This window comes from Gopherus flavomarginatus, chromosome 4 (genome assembly GCF_025201925.1).
Source record: "Gopherus flavomarginatus isolate rGopFla2 chromosome 4, rGopFla2.mat.asm, whole genome shotgun sequence".
In the NCBI taxonomy this organism is placed as follows: Eukaryota; Metazoa; Chordata; order Testudines; family Testudinidae; genus Gopherus; species Gopherus flavomarginatus.
Window position 1 is genome coordinate 105,304,315 of NC_066620.1, and position 19,390 is coordinate 105,323,704.

Sequence of the window (19,390 nt, forward strand, 5' to 3'; positions counted from 1 at the left end):
CAAAGGCAAATGAATGCTGCTGTGTAGCACTGCAGTACTGCCTCTGTCAGCGGCATCCAGTACACATACGGTGACAGTGACAAAAGGCAAAACAGGCTTCATGGTTGCCATGCTATGGCATCTGCCAGGGCAATCCAGGGAAAAAGGGCACAAAATGATTGTCTGCCGTTGCTTTCAGGGAGGAAGGAATGAGTGATGACATTTACCCAGAATCACTCCCGACACTGTTTTTGCACCATCATGCATTGGGATCTCAACCCAGAATTCCAGTGGGCGGGGGACACTGTGGGAACTATGGGATAGCTACGGGATAGCTACCCACAGTGCAATGCTCCAGAAAGAGACGCTAGCCTCGGTACATGGATGCACACCACCAAATTAATGTGCTGTGTGTGGCCGCGTGCACTCGACTTTATACAATCTGTTTTACAAAACCGGTTTATGTAAAATCGGAATAATCCTATAGTGTAGACATACCCAAAAAGATAGTCTTTACCTTAACCTAAATCACAGGAAGTGGGTCAATTTATGCATTTTGCAAGAGCAGCCTGGAGATGCTAATGGTGTTGTTTCCTGTGCCTTGATTGATTTCTAGAGAGAAGAATTTACTAATCCCATGGATGCCAAACTAGTACCTTTCACAATGACAATAACAAGCTATTTAAAAAAGTTGTGTTCAGAGAGCACATTTCGTACACCCTTCTTTATAAGAGTTATATAAATTATTGTCTGAGAAGTTTAGTCTTGTCGGAAAACAGGCTTCTGTGCTGCACTATTGCTGTGAGATACTATAAAACGGGCAGATTAATTAAGATACGAACAGACTACTAATTTTCTTGCCTCATCCACATTTGCTAAAGAAAAAGAAGTGATGAAATATCTAAATGGGTATAACAAATGAAAGAAACTAATTAAAATGCTTAATTTATGTGAAAATGTGGCTTTTGTAATACTGCCATGATTAGTGAAACATATGGTGATCTGCTGGAGAAGTGATGGTTTTGTAAGAAGGCTGAATGTGGGCTGTTCTACCTTATGCAACCAATTTCTGCAAGAGCTGAAACAAGTTTAATAGAAGACAATACAAGGCCAAGATGTGCCCTATTTGGAAAGCCTGCATAAGGGCTAGAAAACTAGGCTTTCCCTGTGGTTTATTCCACAAGTGTGTGGAAAAATCAGGGAGCATGGATCACAGAAGAAATGCTGGAGGCCAGGGTCACCAGTGCCTCCATGCTACTTTCTTGACCCATCCGGCTACCGTTTGCTGCTTTTGAATATGGCAGTCAGTGACAGATTTGTGCAAACAGAGTTTCCCTGGTGGTTGCTGCCTTTACAGTCCAGACATAAAAGACATCTTTCACAGACCACTGGGGCTCCATTCAGAAGTTAATACAGCCCTAGATTGCATTATCTCCTGAGCAGATGTGTTGAAAAGTTGTGTGGATATACGGTGGGGGAAAAGGTGATGTATACCTCATAGCCTTGAACCTGGCCCATCCCTTCCCTTTGCACTCTAGCTTTCCAGTCCCCAGTGGAGGGCAAACAATCTAACAAAATGGCTTAATCTTCCCCTTCTGTATGGAGTGATGATGAAAACATAAATGAATTGTTCCTCCCAGCCCAGGCAGTCAGATCTCGTTGTCATGGTAACTTGTTGGGCTCTAACCAAAGGGCATATTTTATGTATATATTGATTTATTTAGATGTACATATGAAAAGGAAAATGCCTATCCAAGCTCTACAGGGCCCACAAAAAATTAATTAAATTTAAAACATGCCAGTTAGTAACTTCTTGTCTATTGCTTATTTTGTGCAGAGAAGTGCAATTACCAGGTGAAGTCAACTGCAAAACCTTTTGATAACATGAATATTTAATCTCTAGAATAAACGTCGTAAGTGCAATATCTGAGAAGTGTTCAAACAAATGTTCAATATAAAGCACTGTTTTAAATCTAACCACTGTGGCACAGAAAGTTTCACTATTACATGTAAATATAATATAGCTTATTCATTAAGCAAGACAAAATGAAAGTCCTACTTGAATTTACAAATATACAGTGTGCTCTGACAATCACTGTAATAATGAAATAAATAAGGGTGTAAGACAAGCATATTGTAAGTCAAAACTTCGTAGACAGCCCGCAGAATAAAGATAAATGCAGCAACATCAAGCCCCAGTGGAAAACAAAATTTGATTAGAAAGGCTCTAAAATATTCAAACTGAGAAGGAAAAGTAAAAAAAAACAATTCTAAAATAAAATTAGACAAGGAAAACAGATCAAGTCAGAGCAAAGCAGCAGAAAATCAAGATACAAAAGGAAAGACTGCTGAATAAAGATTAACTGCCCTTATTGCAAGGCACTGTACACATGATAAAACATTCAGACTCTCTGACAGCAGTACAAGAGCTGGAAAAAGAATAAACATTTTAGAAAAGAAGACAGGGCCAAATTTTCAAGAGCTCAGCATTTAATAGCTCCCACTGCTTTCAACGAGAACTGCAGGGTGCTTAGAACTTCTGAAAATCTCGCCACTTCATTTAGATGCCTAAATGGGAGCTGAACTCTGGGGAATCTGGTCCCTAGTCTATTGGTGGCTATTTGCCATCTCGGGTCCTTTCAAAGAAACCAGGAGCATGTCTACACTACTGCTCTATGCTGACCTATATTAGGTCAAGTTACAGCCACTGCAGTAATTACTACGGTGGCTGATACCACCGTAGTAATTACTGCAGTGGCTGTAACTTGACCTACGAAAATTAGTAGTCTGTTCGTATCTTAATTAATCTGCCCGTTTTATAGTATCCACACTACCCTCCCGTTGGTGGGGTGTGCCCTTACCAGGAGTGCTTCCACCAACTAAAGAGGGGCAGTATGGGGAGCTAAGAGCCAGGGTTCTCAGCTCTCCATTAGGAGCTCACCTGTTCCCCAGGGTTCTCAGCTCCCCACTCCCAGCCACCGGGGGGGGGGCAAGTAAGGCAATTTGCTCCAGGCCCCAAAGGGGCCTCGCGAGCCCTGGCCCGGCAGCAGTCTGGGTCTTTGTCGGCATTTCGGCGAAGACGCGGAGCAACTGAAGGGCCCCCCGCCACCAAAGACCTGGACCGCCACCGGGTGAGTACAAGCGCCGCAGCTCCCTTGCTTTGCCCCAGGCCCCCTGAATCCTCTGAGCGGCCCTGCCCAGCCAGGAGCAGGGGTCAGCTGCCTGGTTTTCTTGCCTCTCTGAAGATTAAGCCAGGCTTCTTGCCCAGCTGGAAGTGAGGTGCCTGGGGCAGCCCTGCTCTAGTTCCTGGCTTTCTTGTCAATTTCACGGCTCCAATGAAATTGACCAGACAGACTACATCCAGTGTAAGGAATGCAGCGTCTACACAGACATTGTGTCACCATAACTACACCAACATAAGCGCTACAACTCTTGTGGAGGTGGAGTTATTATGTCAGTGTAGCAAGGCACTTACATTGACAGAACAAGGCTGCAGTGTGTACACAGACATATTTGGTCAACATAAGCTGCCTTACATCGACCTAACTGGGTAGTGTAGACCAGGCCTGAGTTGGGCCCTTACGATACTTTTGTTCCCCCCAGTCATGTGAAGATGTTTGGTGCTATCCTAGTTCATGCAAAATAGGGATAGCTGCAGTATAAATAAAATACATTAAAATTGTTGTTTAAGTATTATGATCATCGTTTTAGTGACAAGATATACTTAGAACAAGTCTGTGTGTATTATTGATGGGCCCTGAAAAGCAAGTTTATAATAAAAATCTTAACATAGCTTTCATCAGCCAGACACAATTATATATATTTACTACATTATTTATGGATTGCTATAAAAATGGTTGTCCCTCAAAAATGTAATATCTGTGCAAAGCAAACAGAAGATAAATAACCTTTAATGCTATTAGATATAGAAAGCAAGAATAAAAACATGTCCCAACTATATATATATATATATATACACACACACATACAAGAAATGTCCTCTAAAAGGCTAGAAAACTAAATACTTGTAATCAAAGGAAATATGAATACATTATCCCCTAGAATAGGAATGAAAAAAACAATTTTATTTTCAGCTCCATGCGCTTCTTTCCTCTCTCAACGATTTCTCACTCTATTAGAGTGCATGGTATAAATTAATATTTTAAATCACAATCATGGAGCACCGTAAATGAAAAGCCTGCCACTGGGAAATTATTTTTCATATTTACCTGAGTAAAGGGATTATATGTGAGAGCACACACGTTCCTACTCAGAAAGAAGTGATAGCATTACTAATTACATATATTTTCATTATGATATAAATATTATATAATGCTGCAATGCTAATGGCACCCAAATCTGTTAACTAGAATGTTTATCCCTTGTTGTTCAGTTCGAGGCCTCTTTATTTTTTTCCACAAAAATAAACAGAAAATCTACTTGATGATGTGTTATTTTTAATATAGCCTGTATTTATTGTACAAGAAAATCTTATTTATTTAATAATAATAATAATTCAGTTCATGTGGAATCTGGATTTTCCATTATATTTTTTACTTTCAGATTGTATTTGTTTATGGTCCCCTGCTCGAGTAAATAATCAAGCAACAGTTTTCTGTGAGATAGCAGACAAGGTAAATAATGTGATACCTTCTATTGCACTAAACAAAAAATTAGAATACAGTAATGAGTTTTCAAGCTAAGCTCCACTAGTAATCAGTAACCAAACAGAAGCAAAAAGAATGAGGAGTACTTGTGGCACCTTAAAGACTAACAAATTTATTTGAGCATAAGCTTTCGTGGGCTAAAACCCACTTCACCGGATGCATGCAGTGGAAAATATAGTAGGAAGATATATATACACAGAAAACATGAAAAAATGGGTGTTGTCATACCAACTACAATGAGAAATTAATTAAGGTGAGCTATTAGGTGAGCTATTTTCAGCAGGAGAAAAAAAAACTTTTGTAGTGATAATCAGCATGGCCCATTTCCAACAGTTGACAAGAAGGTATGAGTAACAGTAGGGGGAAAAATAGCATGGGAAAACAGTTTTTACTTTGTATAATGACCCATCCACTCCCAGTCTTTATTCAAGCCTAATTTTAATGGTGTCCATTTTGAAAATTAATTCCAATTCAGCAGTGTCTCGTTGGAGTCCGTTTTTGAAGTTTTTTTGTTGGAGTATTGTGACTTTGAGATCTGTAATTGAGTGACCACGGAGGCTGAAGTGCTCTCTGACTGGTTTTTGAATGTTCTAATTCTTGATGTCTGATTTGTGTCCATTTAGTCTTTTGCGTAGAGACTGTCTGGTTTGGCCAATGTACATGGCAGAGAGGCATTGCTGGCACATGATGGCATATATCACATTGGTAGATGTACAGGTGAAAGAGTCTCTGATAGTGTAGCTGACGTGATTGGTCCTAATTCATTGTAAAGAAACACGAAATCACATTAACCTAATGTGACCAGATAGCAAGTGTGGAAAAATCAGGACAGGGGGAGGAAAGTAATAGGAGGCTATGTAAGAAAAAACTCCAAATATTGGGACTGTCCCTAAAAAATTGGGACATCTGGTCACCCTACATTAACCAGAACTTGTCAAGGTCCAAAAGGGGACAAAATGTGCAGCAGAAAAAACAGAGTACTGAAATGAAGAGTAATAAAAGCTTAAAATGGTGTAAGATGAAATTTGTTAAATAAGAAATTTCCTGTGTCTTAGTTTTATAAAACAGCATTTCTGAGATAAATAATGGACACTAATAAAACAGTTCACTCCATATCTGTTTGAGAAGGAGGTAACTGAGCCTAAATGAAATGCCAGCACAAAATACTTTGTAATAAATGTTCACAATGTTGGGAACAGAATTCATTCCCCAAAAAACTGGAATATTTATTTACATTTTTTGGTAAAACAAGGGGAGATATGGGAGGATGCCCTGGACGCACAAAAGAAGTTAGGCACCTAGAAAGTCACAGGAACAACACTGGGATACTCAAAGTCTGAGTTAGGTGCTTAGGCTCCCTGTAAAACGAATGGGGGGCGGGGCAGAGTTAGGTGTCTTAGGAAGCAATGCTCAAAAGGTAAGCCAGATGAGCTGGGAGCACCCCAAGCTAGCCTGGAAGCTCAGCAAGGCCCACATCGGACTTCTGCCACCTCCTACACTGAAACACCCTACTTGAGTGGTCAAGCAGAACCATATGAAAGTCAGCTCTAAAGAGCTTCTCATGTTGAAAGCACAAGGACATCACATTATCTTCTAAAAAGTACATCTTCAGAAATGGATTGCAAGGCCACAGGCTCAGAAGACACCCATCTCAAAGTCCACCATTTCACTCACCTTTCAAGATCTCCACAGGAGAGCACACACCCAGGACTCCAGACACACAAGTAACAGACGGTACAGATGGCGGTGAGTTCAAATCACCCGAGGGACATGTGATTTCCGCCCCCCCCCCCCAGGAACAAATGTGGAGCAACAAAGGGGAAGAAAGGGGTGAATTGGGGAGCAGAGTTGCATGTTGCACCATCTCTCTGACACACTCATACACTTTTCTACAGTCTCAGCGACCTGCCAGACCCCAGCCATGGGACATCCTCCCAGAAATCACCCTCAATCCAAGAGCACATCAGAGATGTCCTGGAACTCCTGGCTGCAAAGGCATCATGGGTTTATGTTAAACTTGTCCACAGATGGAGGGGAGCAGTCTCATACCACGGAAGTCGAAACAAGTCAGCCTTACTTCTGGGCCTCATCATTACATGGTCATCCAAATGTATGCAAGGGTGCCAGCTGCCCACTGGAAAAAAATCAAATCCTCTCTAATCATGTTCCTCCACTGAAATGTGCTCCAGGAACACAAGACAGCCCTAATCCAGAAGGGAAGACAGTGTAGGTTCCCCACCCCACTCTTCAACACAACATCCCACCAGGCACTTCTACCATCTGGTCCCAGATTACCTTCCCCCACCAAATACATAGCTCCCACAGAACACCACAGAAGAGCAAGCAGTGCTCAGAACACTCACCAATTCCACAGAATAATGAGGAGGAGGAGGAGAAGAGGAGACTCGCAGCCAAACACAGCAGGGGTAGCAGCAGCGCAACAGAGACCCCTGGCATCCCAGAACAGACATAGCCCACCCTCACGAGCTGACCCAAGAAAGGAACCACATTGCTCCATGAGGACCACACATAGCAGGAGAAGGAGGGAAGCAAGAATTGGAAAGGCATACATCTGTGTTGGGGTGTAGGGTCCCCCATATCCTAGGGCTCCACAGAAAGCATTCCTTTGTTTCAGAACTGCATAGCTAATCCATAAGAGATAGGTGCCCAAAGGTGGAGCCTCACCAACTGCATGGGCTCCTATGTCTGAGAGTTCAACACAGGAGGCTGGACTAAGGTGCCTATATGATTGCCAAGTGCTGAGCGAGGACTGGGTGTTAGCTGAACACAGACCACATGGTCATGCGGTCACAGGAAAGCACCACTTTGGAACACCCAATAAAAGCTGAAGCATGGGTCACAATCTGTTTGCACCCCAGCCCCAGCATGGAAGTATTGGATGCCAGAGTGAGGGAGCAGCCACCAGGCATCCTGGGGAGGTGGGGACAGCATAAGCAGCACAGAGCAAACATCAGTGAAGCAGAGATCAAGACCATTAATGGCTTCATGCAAGCCTATGCTAATGTGCTCATGGGTGCCAGGACTCAACAAATGAACATAGATGCTAAGGAAAGGCTTTGGGGGGGGGGCTCAAGGACCAGGTTAGTGCCTAGGAAGACATGGATGGGGAATAGAGGACATCAAGAAGAAATGGAGACTGATAAAGGAGCAGGCAAAGGCAGGCTTGCAGGGGATTGCTGGAAGAGACTGGGGCAGCCTAGGTGTATCAACTCCCACAATGTGTGAGGATGGCAGGGGCCACCTTCTGTGCCTTGGCCATGATGGGGACCAGGGAGCTGAAAACCACACAGATGTGTCATTGACTATGCCATAAGTATCAGCAGTAGAGTAGAAAGAACAAAGAGGATGCTGGATGGCATGGAGGACTACACATGAGCACTTTATGGGTGATCAATCACAGCAGCCAAGTGTCTGCTTCACATTATTGACAAGCACATGCACTGCTACACAGTCAGAGACCATAGAAGCAACGTGGCAAGATTCCATTTTCCTTTACCCTGAAACAGGGACTCAGGCACCTAACAACTTTTGTGCATCCAGGCCTCTAAGCATCTCCAACAACAACAACATAATATTCCCTACTACTACTTTAATAATTTGGAGCAGAATCATTCCTAATGTAACTTCAGTGAAGTTAGAACTACGTCAGATAAATTTGACCCATTACTCTCAGAATTAAATACAATTTTGATACGAGATATATCATTTTAAAAAATGGAGCGTCAACTAGATAAACATAATATACACACTTGAAGAGGGTGACATAAGACACAAATGCTTTTGAAAAGTTAACCTAAGTTTTAAGAAAATTAAGTCCAATAGGCTTTCAATAGGACTTAGGCTCATAAGTGACTTAAGTGCTTTGGAAAATGTTATCTATAGGCCCCAGTTCTGAAAGCTGCTCCATGTAGGTGGATCTCAAGAGCCCCATAACGCCCCACTGACGTTAATAGGCTCCACCTGAGTGCTGGTCCATTCACACAGTTCCTATAGCTGGACTAGGGTCATAGATCATATCAGGAGATGGAAACAATGAGAAACAGAAGGTTTTTGAAGCTGCTCCCACTAGGTATTTGAGCAAATAAAGGTAAAAAAGTTTTCTGAAACTGCTCAGTGAGGAGGGGGAAACAGTAATGGGAGACTTGGAAATGGCAGAGATGCTTAATGACTTCTTTGTTTCGGTCTTCACTGAGAAGTCTGAAGGAATGTCCAATATAGTGAATGCTTACGGGAAGAGGGTAGGTTTAGAAGAGATGGCCTTCACCTTTCGAGGAGGGGAAACGCCTTATTTGCGCACAGACTGGCTAACCTCGTAAGGAGGGCTTTAAACTAGGTTCGACGGGGATAGGTAAGCAAACCCCACAGGTAAGTGGGGAACAAGACCTGGGAGATGGGTCGGAAACAGGAGGGAGCATGGGTTATAATGGCAGAGAGAAAGGAGGGTCAGGGCAAAGCTGGGAGGCAAGATCAAACCAGTATCTTAGATGCCTATATACAAATGCAAGAAGTATGGATAATAAGCAAGAAGAACTGGAAGTGCTAATAAATAAATACACCTATGACATTGTTGGCATTACTGAAACTTGGTGGGATAATACACACGACTGGAATGTTGGTGTGGATGGGTATAGTTTGCTCAGGAAGGATAGACAGGGGAAAAAGGGAGGAGGTGTTGCCTTATATATTAAAAATGTACACACTTGGACTGAGGTGGAGATGGACATAGGAGATGGAAGTGTTGAGAGTCTCTGGGTTAGGCTAAAAGGGGTAAAAAACACGGGTGATGTCGTGCTGGGAGTCTACTACAGGCCACCTAATCAGGTGGAAGAGGTGGATGGGGCTTTTTTCAAACAACTAACAAAATCATCCAAAGCCCAAGATTTGGTGGTGATGGAGGACTTCAGCTATCCAGATATATGTTGGGAAAATAACACCGTGGTGCACAGACTATTCAATAAGTTCCTGGACTGCATTGCAGACAACTTTTTATTTCAGAAAGTTGAAAAAGCTACTAGGGGGGAAGCTGTTCTAGACTTGATTTTAACAAATAGGGAGGAACTCGTTGAGAATTTGAAAGTAGAAGGAAGCTTGGGTGAAAGTGATCATGAAATCATAGAGTTTGCAATTCTAAGGAAGGGTAGAAGGGAGTACAGCAAAATAGAGACAATGGATTTCAGGAAGGCGGATTCTGGTAAGCTCAGAAAGCTGATAGGTAAGGTCCATGGGAATCAATACTGAGGGGAAAAACAACTGAGGAGAGTTGGCAGTTTTTCAAAGGGATGCTATTAAGGGCCCAAAAGCAAGCTATTCCGATGGTTAGGAAAGATAGAAAATGTGGCAAAAGACCACCTTGGCTTAACCACGAGAGCTTGTGTGACCTACAAAATAAAAAGGCGTCATATAAAAAATGGAAACTAGGTCAGATTACAAAGGATGAATATAGGCAAATAACACAGGAATGCAGAGGCAAGACTAGAAAGGCAAAGGCACAAAATGAGCTCAAACTAGCTATGGGAATAAAGGGAAACAAGAAGACTTTTTATCAATACATTAGAAGCAAGAGGAAGACCAAGGACAGGGTAGGCCCACTGCTCAGTGAGGAGGGGGAAACGGTAACGGGAGACTTGGAAATGGCAGAGATGCTTAATGACTTCTTTGTTTCGGTCTTCACTGAGAAGTCTGAAGGAATGTCCAATATAGTGAATGCTTATGGGAAGAGGGTAGGTTTAGAAGATAAAATAAAAAAAGAGCAAGTAAAAAATCACTTAGAAAAGTTAGATGCCTGCAAGTCACCAGGGCCTGATGAAATGCATCCTAGAATACTCAAGGAGTTAATAGAGGAGTTTTCTGAGCCTCTAGCTATTATCTCTGGGAAATCATGGGTGACGGGGGAGATTCCAGAAGACTGGAAAAGGGCAAATATAGTGCCCATCTATAAAAAGGGAAATAAAAACAACCCAGGAAACTACAAACCAGTTAGTTTAACTTCTGTGCCAGGGAAGATAATGGAGCAAGTAATTAAAGAAATCATCTGCAAACACTTGGAAGGTGGTAAGGTGATAGGGAATAGCCAGCATGGATTTGTAAAGAACAAATCTTGTCAAACTAATCTGATAGCATTCTTTGATAGGATAACGAGCCTTGTGGATAAGGGAGAAGCGGTGGATGTGATATACCTAGACTTTAGTAAGGCATTTGATACGGTCTCGCATGATATTCTTATAGATAAACTAGGAAAGTACAATTTAGATGGGGCTACTATAAGGTGGGTGCATAACTGGCTGGATAACCGTACTCAGAGAGTAGTTATTAATGGCTCCCAATCCTGCTGGAAAGGTATAACAAGTGGGGTTCCGCAGGGGTCTGTTTTGGGACCGGTTCTGTTCAATATCTTCATCAACGATTTAGATGTTGGCATAGAAAGTACGCTTATTAAGTTTGTGGACAATACCAAACTGGGAGGGATTGCAACTGCTTTGGAGGACAGGGTCAAAATTCAAAATGATCTGAACAAATTGGAGAAATGGTCTGAGGTAAACAGGATGAAGTTCAATAAAGATAAATGCAAAGTGCTCCACTTAGGAAGGAACAATCAGTTTCACACATACAGAATGGGAAGAGACTGTCTAGGAAGGAGTATGGCAGAAAGAGATCTAGGGGTCATAGTGGACCACAAGCTTAATATGAGTCAACAGTGTGATACTGTTGCAAAAAAAGCAAACGTGATTCTGGGATGCATTAACAGGGTGTGTTGTAAACAAGACACGAGAAGTCATTCTTCCGCTTTACTCTGCGCTGATTAGGCCTCAACTGGAGTATTGTGTCCAGTTCTGGGCACTGCATTTCAAGAACGCTGTGGAGAAATTGGAGAGGGTCCAGAGAAGAGCAACAAGAATGATTAAAGGTCTTGAGAACATGACCTATGAAGGAAGGCTGAAGGAATTGGGTTTGTTTAGTTTGGAAAAGAGAAGACTGAGAGGGGATATGATAGCAGTTTTCAGGTATCTAAAAGGGTGTCATCAGGAGGAGGGAGAAACTTGTTCACCTTAGCCTCCAATGATAGAACAAGAAGCAATGGGCTTAAACTGCAGCAAGGGAGATTTAGGTTGGACATTAGGAAAAAGTTCCTAACTGTCAGGGTAGTTAAACACTGGAATAGATTGCCTAGGGAAGTTGTGGAATCTCCATCTCTGGAGATATTTAAGAGTAGGTTAGATAAATGTCTATTAGGGATGGTCTAGACAGTATTTGGTCCTGCCATGAGGGCAGGGGACTGGACTCGATGACCTCTCGAGGTCCCTTCCAGTCCTAGAGTCTATGAATCTATGAATCCAAGTATCCAGGATAAGCCGGTTTACACATTTCAGCTTATTTCTAAAACAAAACACCCAATGGGGATAAGGCAAACTACTTGCTGGAGATTCTAATACTATTGCAAGTGAACACAGGGTGCCTGACTGTCCTCAGATAGTTCATGTATTTGACTACCCATTGACTTGAAAATAAACTCCTAAGAGATAAAGTTATTGAAGTACCAGTCAAATAATCTGCTCTTTTTAGTCTTAGAAAAATGTATATTTCAGAATATTGCTCTTAAATAAAACATTTCTTTAAAGTGGACATGATCCTCCCATTTTTTGGTTTGTGATTTATGCTGTGACATGTTCTATGAAGTTGAAAGTGTCACAATAAATTATTTTGCAATAACATGAGCTGATTGGTACAGGCTGGTGTAATACATTATGACACAATACAAAGCATTAGGCCAAAACATTGTTTTTTAAAGCGAGATGCTTTTTAGAAATCACATTTTTAAAAGAATTGTTTAGCTAATAAATTATGAGACAATAACAAATTGCTTTTGTGATGGGTTGTCACCCCTGGGGTGCAGTCTGGGAACTGTGGGAACTACTGCATGTCTCTAAGACAAACAACAGAGCTGGGGACACAGCTAGCCTCACCCTACAGGACAGCAGGTGGCATCACTCACCCAAACTGGGCTACCTGAGTGTAAACAGCAGACCCCTGCCAGTTTCCCAGCTCCCCAAGCATGCACCTTCCTTTGGAGTATAAGTCCAACATTACATGGTCTTGCACTGCACAGGGATCTGGACAGTGTAAGCTCATTAATATGTCCACCCCTCCCTCAATGTGAAGAGGAATATACACACTTGTGGTAACCAAACAGATTTTCCCCCAGACACGTCACTTAAAGGCACACTGGTTTAGGTTAAAATAAAACATAAAACATAAAGTTTGTTAACTACAAAAAGATAGATTTTAAGTGATTATAAGTGATAGCAAACAGATCATAGTAGATTACCTAGTAAAGAAACAAAAACACAAACTAAGTTTAATATACTAAAAGGCTAGGAGTTGAATTAACAATCTCTCATTCTGACTGACGATACAAGCAGGCTCGCAGATTCTAAAAGCACAAGCTGTACTTGCTTTGCAGTGTGGGATCCCCACCCCCATTCCAAGTCCTTTTCCTTAGGAGCTTCTCTCAGGTATTGAGCTGTGGGGCAGTGAAGAACAGAAGATGTCACTCCCTGCCTTATATAGCTTCAGCATAGGATGGGAACCCTTTGTTCCAAAACCAGTTCCCAGACCAGTTTGTGGAAAAATACAGGCCCCCAAAATGGAGTCCAGAGTCATGTGGGCTGGTCACTTGCCCTTGCAGAGTCACAGCAGCCATTACTTATAGGCTGTCTGCAGCGTTCTCAGGAACGCTCACGGGGATGGGGGCGGGGGAGAGATAAGCTTCTCCTAAGGTCTATTCTTTTCTCTAATGGCCCATTACCCTGAATGGGCTCTTCACAACCAGCTATTTAGACTGGAAGCATCTTGCCTAATGGGTATTACTCAGGTTTGACTACATGTGAAATACAGAGATATAGTCAATATTCATAACTTCAAATACAAAAATGATACATGCACATAAATAGGATAACCATATTCAGCAAATCATAACTTTTCCAATGACACCTTACATGACCTGTCTTGTACAAAATGCATCATAAATTATGCCATAATCATTTCATAATATCACTATGAAGAATATGGGGTGCATTGTCACAGCATTATTTAAAGAAAATAAAGCTACATTTGTACCTCAAAGCCATTAGGAAAGCATCCCATTGGAGCCAGGAGCTCCAGCCTCTGAAGCCTGTAATTATTATGTATATTTAGCTAGGGTGTGTGACAGAATATACTCATGTTCACCCTCTGAATACTATGTAATAATCTTTGTACAAAATATGTCTTGTAAGGTATCATCTGAAAACTCAAAATTTGCAGGTCAGTATTGTCCTGGTAAAATATGTTTAGTAACATTGTATGTGAAGTTATAAGATTCCCTTGTATGGTGTTATTAACACGTTTCAAACCCCACAGCCCTACCCAAACGGAAGTCGGCAAACAGGTCTGTCCTAAACAAAGGAATATGTGCCCTGCTTACTGTGCATTTAAGCAGTAAACAGTTATCAAGCAGGAAGGGAAGACAAAGGAAGTTCAAACAGGTGAGAAAACCAGGGAACCAGGGAAGGGAACATCCTTCCACATAGACTCATTGTCTCCTGGTTCTGAGTTGGAAATGTTTTTCAAAAGGTGGACAAACACCCCAAGGCACCCCTCTTTCTCTCCCTGCCCATTGCATTTACTGCACCTGAAGAGACAGAGCAAGCAGACACTGGAGTCTGTGGGAGGGATCCTGACCTGCAAGTTTGGTCAATAAACCGCTGGAGCATGTGGTGAGAAGCTTTGCTTGAATCTAATATAGTTTGTTAAGTTAGGCATTAGTAAGTGTCTTATCTTTATTTTTCTTGTAACCATTTCTAACTTTTATGCTTCATTACTTGTACTCACTTATAATCTCCCTTTGTAGTTAATAAACTTGTTTGATCTAATCCAGTGGGTTCAAATTGAAGGTAATCTAGGTAACCTCATTCGGCGTAACAAATTGTGTGCATATTATTCTCTGAAAGGAATAACAGACTCAATATATTTCCTCTGACCAGGAGAGGATTGGGCAGTACAGGGGGAAATCTGGGACTGGGAGTATGTTGGGGTCACCCTGTGGTGATTTTTAAGGCTGGTAAGAACCAAGGTCTGACTGGCTGGCTGCAGTGTACACACAGACATAGCTGGGAGTGATTTGTATGCTGGAGGCTGTTTGTGAGCAGCCCAGGTTGGAGGCTGCAGCAGCAAAGCATTGTAAACAGCAGCATAGGTAGCAGCTGCACAACAATACATAGTCTGGATTGTACCCTGGTATGTCACAGGGTGATATTCTGTTCTGCACACAAATTCCAAATACAGGAGGAATTACAAGGTTTTGGTAGATACAATCCAGCATGGAGGCAGTGCACAGAGAACCTAGCCATAAACAATCTGGGTAGCCTGGCCACCACTAGTATCATAAGATGTATGGCCAGTGTCCTGCAAACCCCTTACCCTTTGCAGTGTTGAGGGTGGGGGAGCATATAGAGAGTGTGTACATGGTGCACAGAAAGACTCCCTATGCTGTGTGTGAACCCCTGCATAGTAGTGTGAAGGGAGATTTCAAAACCAGGCCAAATGATCTGCTGCAGAATGACAGACAACCCTCACCTGATGGGAAAGGAATGGAGAGAGGATTCTCTGGCCTTACCCATAGTTCATCTCTCCCATCTCCTGCACATTGCTTCCTTGGCTGGGAACTCACAGCAAAGCATGTCTCCACTCCACATAGGTGATATGCATCATTACATTTCTCTTCCACACCCAGTTGCCTTCTTGCACAGTGGAAGAGTACTAATAAGGAGAGGTTTCTCTTCCTGATTACCCTGCCCACGAGGACTTCTTCAATTCTGTTCCCTTTCAGCTGCATGAGATTTATGGAAAAGCAGTAGACAGAGGAAGGGTGTCTGATGAGGGTTGAAGGCTCCACTTCAACAGAAACCAGACTTCTTCAAAAAAAAAAGCCATTTGCAAGGAAGAGGCTGCTCCTTTCCCTCAGTTTAAGATTTCTCAGTTTCTCCCTATTTAAGATGCATCTTTCCAAGTCAGGACACACTGCTTGATCCTTATGAAGATATCTCTAAATCTCTGTGTTTTACCCATTTTAACTGGCAACTATTCCACTTTTGCCTGTTACAAATGACTACAGTATTGTTAACAGTCTGTCATATTGTCATTCTACTCGACTCCCGCTGCACCAGCTGATGAGCCTTCCCTCTATGAGTAATTCAGTTTTAGCATTAGCACACTGTAGAGGAAGTGGAGAAGGGATCAATTTGGCTATTCAGATACACTAGCTTCAAAATCAATTGACTGTAATGGATAAAAAATTTCTCCAATTGCCCATGCATGGCAGTTTTAAGCGGTCATCTATTCCACACTTACATGGCACATATATTACTTCTATTTGTATTAAATTATTGTCTCATCACAGTATTAAGAGAAATAGTTGAAGAATATCTTTACACCTAAATAATTTGATGCAATGATCCTTCACTGAAATAAGACTAGTAAGTATATTGTTTAATAGTATTTAATAATCTCAAAGAGAATAAGTTCAAGCACCATATTAACCTTATAACAGTCCTTAAGAACATAACCTCAGAAACAAAGTTTGGCTGCAGTGGATACTCTCTTGATTAATTTGTTTAAAAACTGTAACAGTGTGGGTTCTGTCATGATTTGGTCGGATACGCTTACTATGTGCTCCAAGATGTAATAACTGGACATGTCCATCATGAATCTACATTCAAGTTTTAGCATATCTCAACTGATGCATTTGGTGTTTTTAGGTTACTAACTCTAGTTGACAGGTTTCATGTTTTCCTTAACAGAGGTAATGGCAAAATGATAAGAGAAAATGTGTGAATATGTCTCTTGCTTTATTGCTGTTATTTACAATAGTGGTTACTGTTCAGGATATGTGATTTCCCTCACATACAATTAATTCTATTTCTGGATGCTTGAAATAATGGATCACAGATGTTTTATGAAAAACCAATAAAAGTTTTAGAAGTCTAAATTCTGTGCCTTTTCCACATTCTAGGCTACAACTACTAGAGGCTGCAGAGCTCCAGCCAGGAATGAAAAGATGTGACACAGATGAAGAATATGAAGTTGTGGTGTATACAGCTGAAATCACATTTACATTTACTTCTCTTCACTGTGAAATAACTCCACACCTCTGGTAGGTAGGAACAGCTTTTACTAATTGTGAGTCCTATGCAGTAAGGCTAGATAGGTCAGCCTGCTGCGTAGTATCATACACATATGGTCATCTTCTAAGCCTCTGTGGTTTGGAAGGCTGTTGATACCTCCTGCTGAACCGAGCCCTTTATGTTGATTCACAAATTTTCAAGCCTTCAATACCTAAGAATACTGGAAGTGGTCCTGCAGCCTACAGTGCTACAATATTTTCACTCCCTTCTTCTGCCAAGACTCAATAAGCATCTGAATAAAAAAAAATCTATATTCAGTTTTAAGTATGCTTAAAACTGCCTCCCTCCCCACACACATTTAAAATGTAACATTTCTCACAATGAAAGCTCTCATTTATTCTTGCCTTTCACTTTTTTCCCCCAAAATTAAAACAGCATTCATAATGATCAGGAAAAGACAAAAACAGCATACTATATATGAAAGAAAATTGTAAATGTTTCAGAAGTATTTATTTTTCAAAATATTTATGTACATTAATTAAAACCACTCAAGACTGCAGTGTACAAAACCTTTACATTATATTTCCAGTTCTCTGAAATCCTGACTATGGACTAAGTCTTGTTCCCAATGATGTTAACATTTTTGCTATCGATTGCAATAAGAGTAAGATTTAGACCCAAAGTCATATGAAATCAATGAAAGAATGAACATGATCTATTTTAATCAGAAATATATTACCTTTTGTGAGGCCTTCTGTGTTATGCTGTTGAATGAAGGAAGTCTCCTATATGGGGAAAAATAAAATCTGGTCATCACAATCTTACATATGTAGGCCTGGCTACATACATGTTGCTGAGAAGTAAATGTAAAATTAAAAAACAAACAAACACCAAAACAGATTTCTATATATCTCTTAATATACAATGAGACAATCACTTATGGTTACCCCACTAACATGGCTACCTCTCTGACATATGGTTAAGTTAGACTATCTAGCAGGTACGTTTTATCTGCGTAATACATCAAATACATAAACTAACACAGTTCAAATATGTAGCCCAGTGGGAGTTGTGCTTCAGTAAGGATTCTAAGATCTCATTCTTACTGATTAAACTTTGCCTTTTTAATATTTATTTATGTATAGTTTAACTGCTTCAGAACAGACAAAATCTGGAAAACAAATGGTATCCCTAATTAAGTGATTTTTTTTGTTGTTGACACCAACAATGACTGAGAGTATGACTTTAGGCACACTTAAATTCACAGGGCTATATTTAATGATGAAGAAACCAATAACCAGTAAAAAATGAAATGAAAGCCATGCCATAGGGAAGCTGTAAAATAATAAAGATGTCATAATGTTTCGTATAGTTTTAATGTTACCAAAACTTTAACAAATAACACGGCAAGGATTACGGACAATTCCAAAATTTTCTTTTTCTTTGAAACCACTACAAAAAAACATATCTAAAATAACTTCTGAAAATGTGTGATATAAATGCATGGTGTGTTCAGTGGCATAAAGATTTTTATTGACAATTGGTATAACTTACATATTTCACTTGTGGTAAAGCCACTCATGAGTCAGATAAACTTAGCAAACTAATGCAGTAATACTCCTGTGCTACACCCCCTCTTGTGTTCTCTCATACATAAGTCACAATACACATTCTTACGACTTCATATAGGCTGTACAGACACATAGGTAGATGTATATGACATCATACTATTATCGTTTTTTTAGTACAGTGAGATACACTGGTAATCTCAAACAAGTATCAGTACAAATAATATACCACCTCAGGTGTTCTATGCATACACCATATTTTGCAGGAAAACTATTTCAGAAGTGCTAAGACGATTTATGAAAATACTATTGTTACTGTTTATCATAATCCTTCACCTATAAAGCCAGGCTTCCTTTTTTTTTTAATGATTCCAGCTATGCAGTTCCACACACAACAAAGCAGTTATTTTAATATATTTTAGAAACACCTAAAAATTAACTATAATAGCTTTTTAAAAGAATCATGTTGTCATTACTTAAAACTTCATTATTATATCGCCTTCCAAGGATAGAAATGAGTTCCTTATCCATATGGAAAGGAGGAATTTGGGGCATTTTAAACTTAGAACTAATACTGTCCTAGGCATCAATATTGCCTGTTGTGCACTTCAGAGCAGTGCAATTTTGGAAGAAGATTCCACATTTGAAGGGTAAGAATAAAAGAAGTTTGTTTGTCAGGTTGCCTGTTTCAAAAAATGGAGGCTGTTTGAATCTGGTGAGAGATCCGGAATATCAGTCTCACAAGGTATGTCTACACTATGGGATTATTCCGATTTTACATAAACTGGTTTTGTAAAACAGATTGTATAATGTCGAGTGCACACAGCCACACTAAGCACATTAATTTGGTGGTGTGTGCCCATGGTCCGAGGCTAGCGTAGATTTCTGGAGCATTGCATTGTGGGTACCTATCCCATAGCTATCTCATAGTTCCCGCAGTCTCCCCCGCCCATTGGAATTCTGAGTTGAGATCCCAATGCATGATGGTGCAAAAACA

General features: G+C 40.8%; 2 protein-coding genes across 4 annotated transcripts in view; one reads left to right on the top strand and one right to left on the bottom strand.

The window, feature by feature from the left end:
* Nucleotides 1–19,390, top strand: part of SHPRH (SNF2 histone linker PHD RING helicase) — a 1,098,091-nt gene that overhangs the window by 355,376 nt on the left and 723,325 nt on the right. The window lies entirely within an intron of this gene.
* ADGB (androglobin) overlaps nucleotides 1–19,390 on the bottom strand; it is a 217,489-nt gene that overhangs the window by 102,219 nt on the left and 95,880 nt on the right. For all 3 annotated transcript variants that reach the window (XM_050949423.1, XM_050949422.1, XM_050949424.1), the window contains one exon: nucleotides 17,565–17,610. In XM_050949423.1, the coding sequence (XP_050805380.1) occupies nucleotides 17,565–17,610 (46 nt within the window). The remainder of the gene's footprint in view (nucleotides 1–17,564; nucleotides 17,611–19,390) is intronic.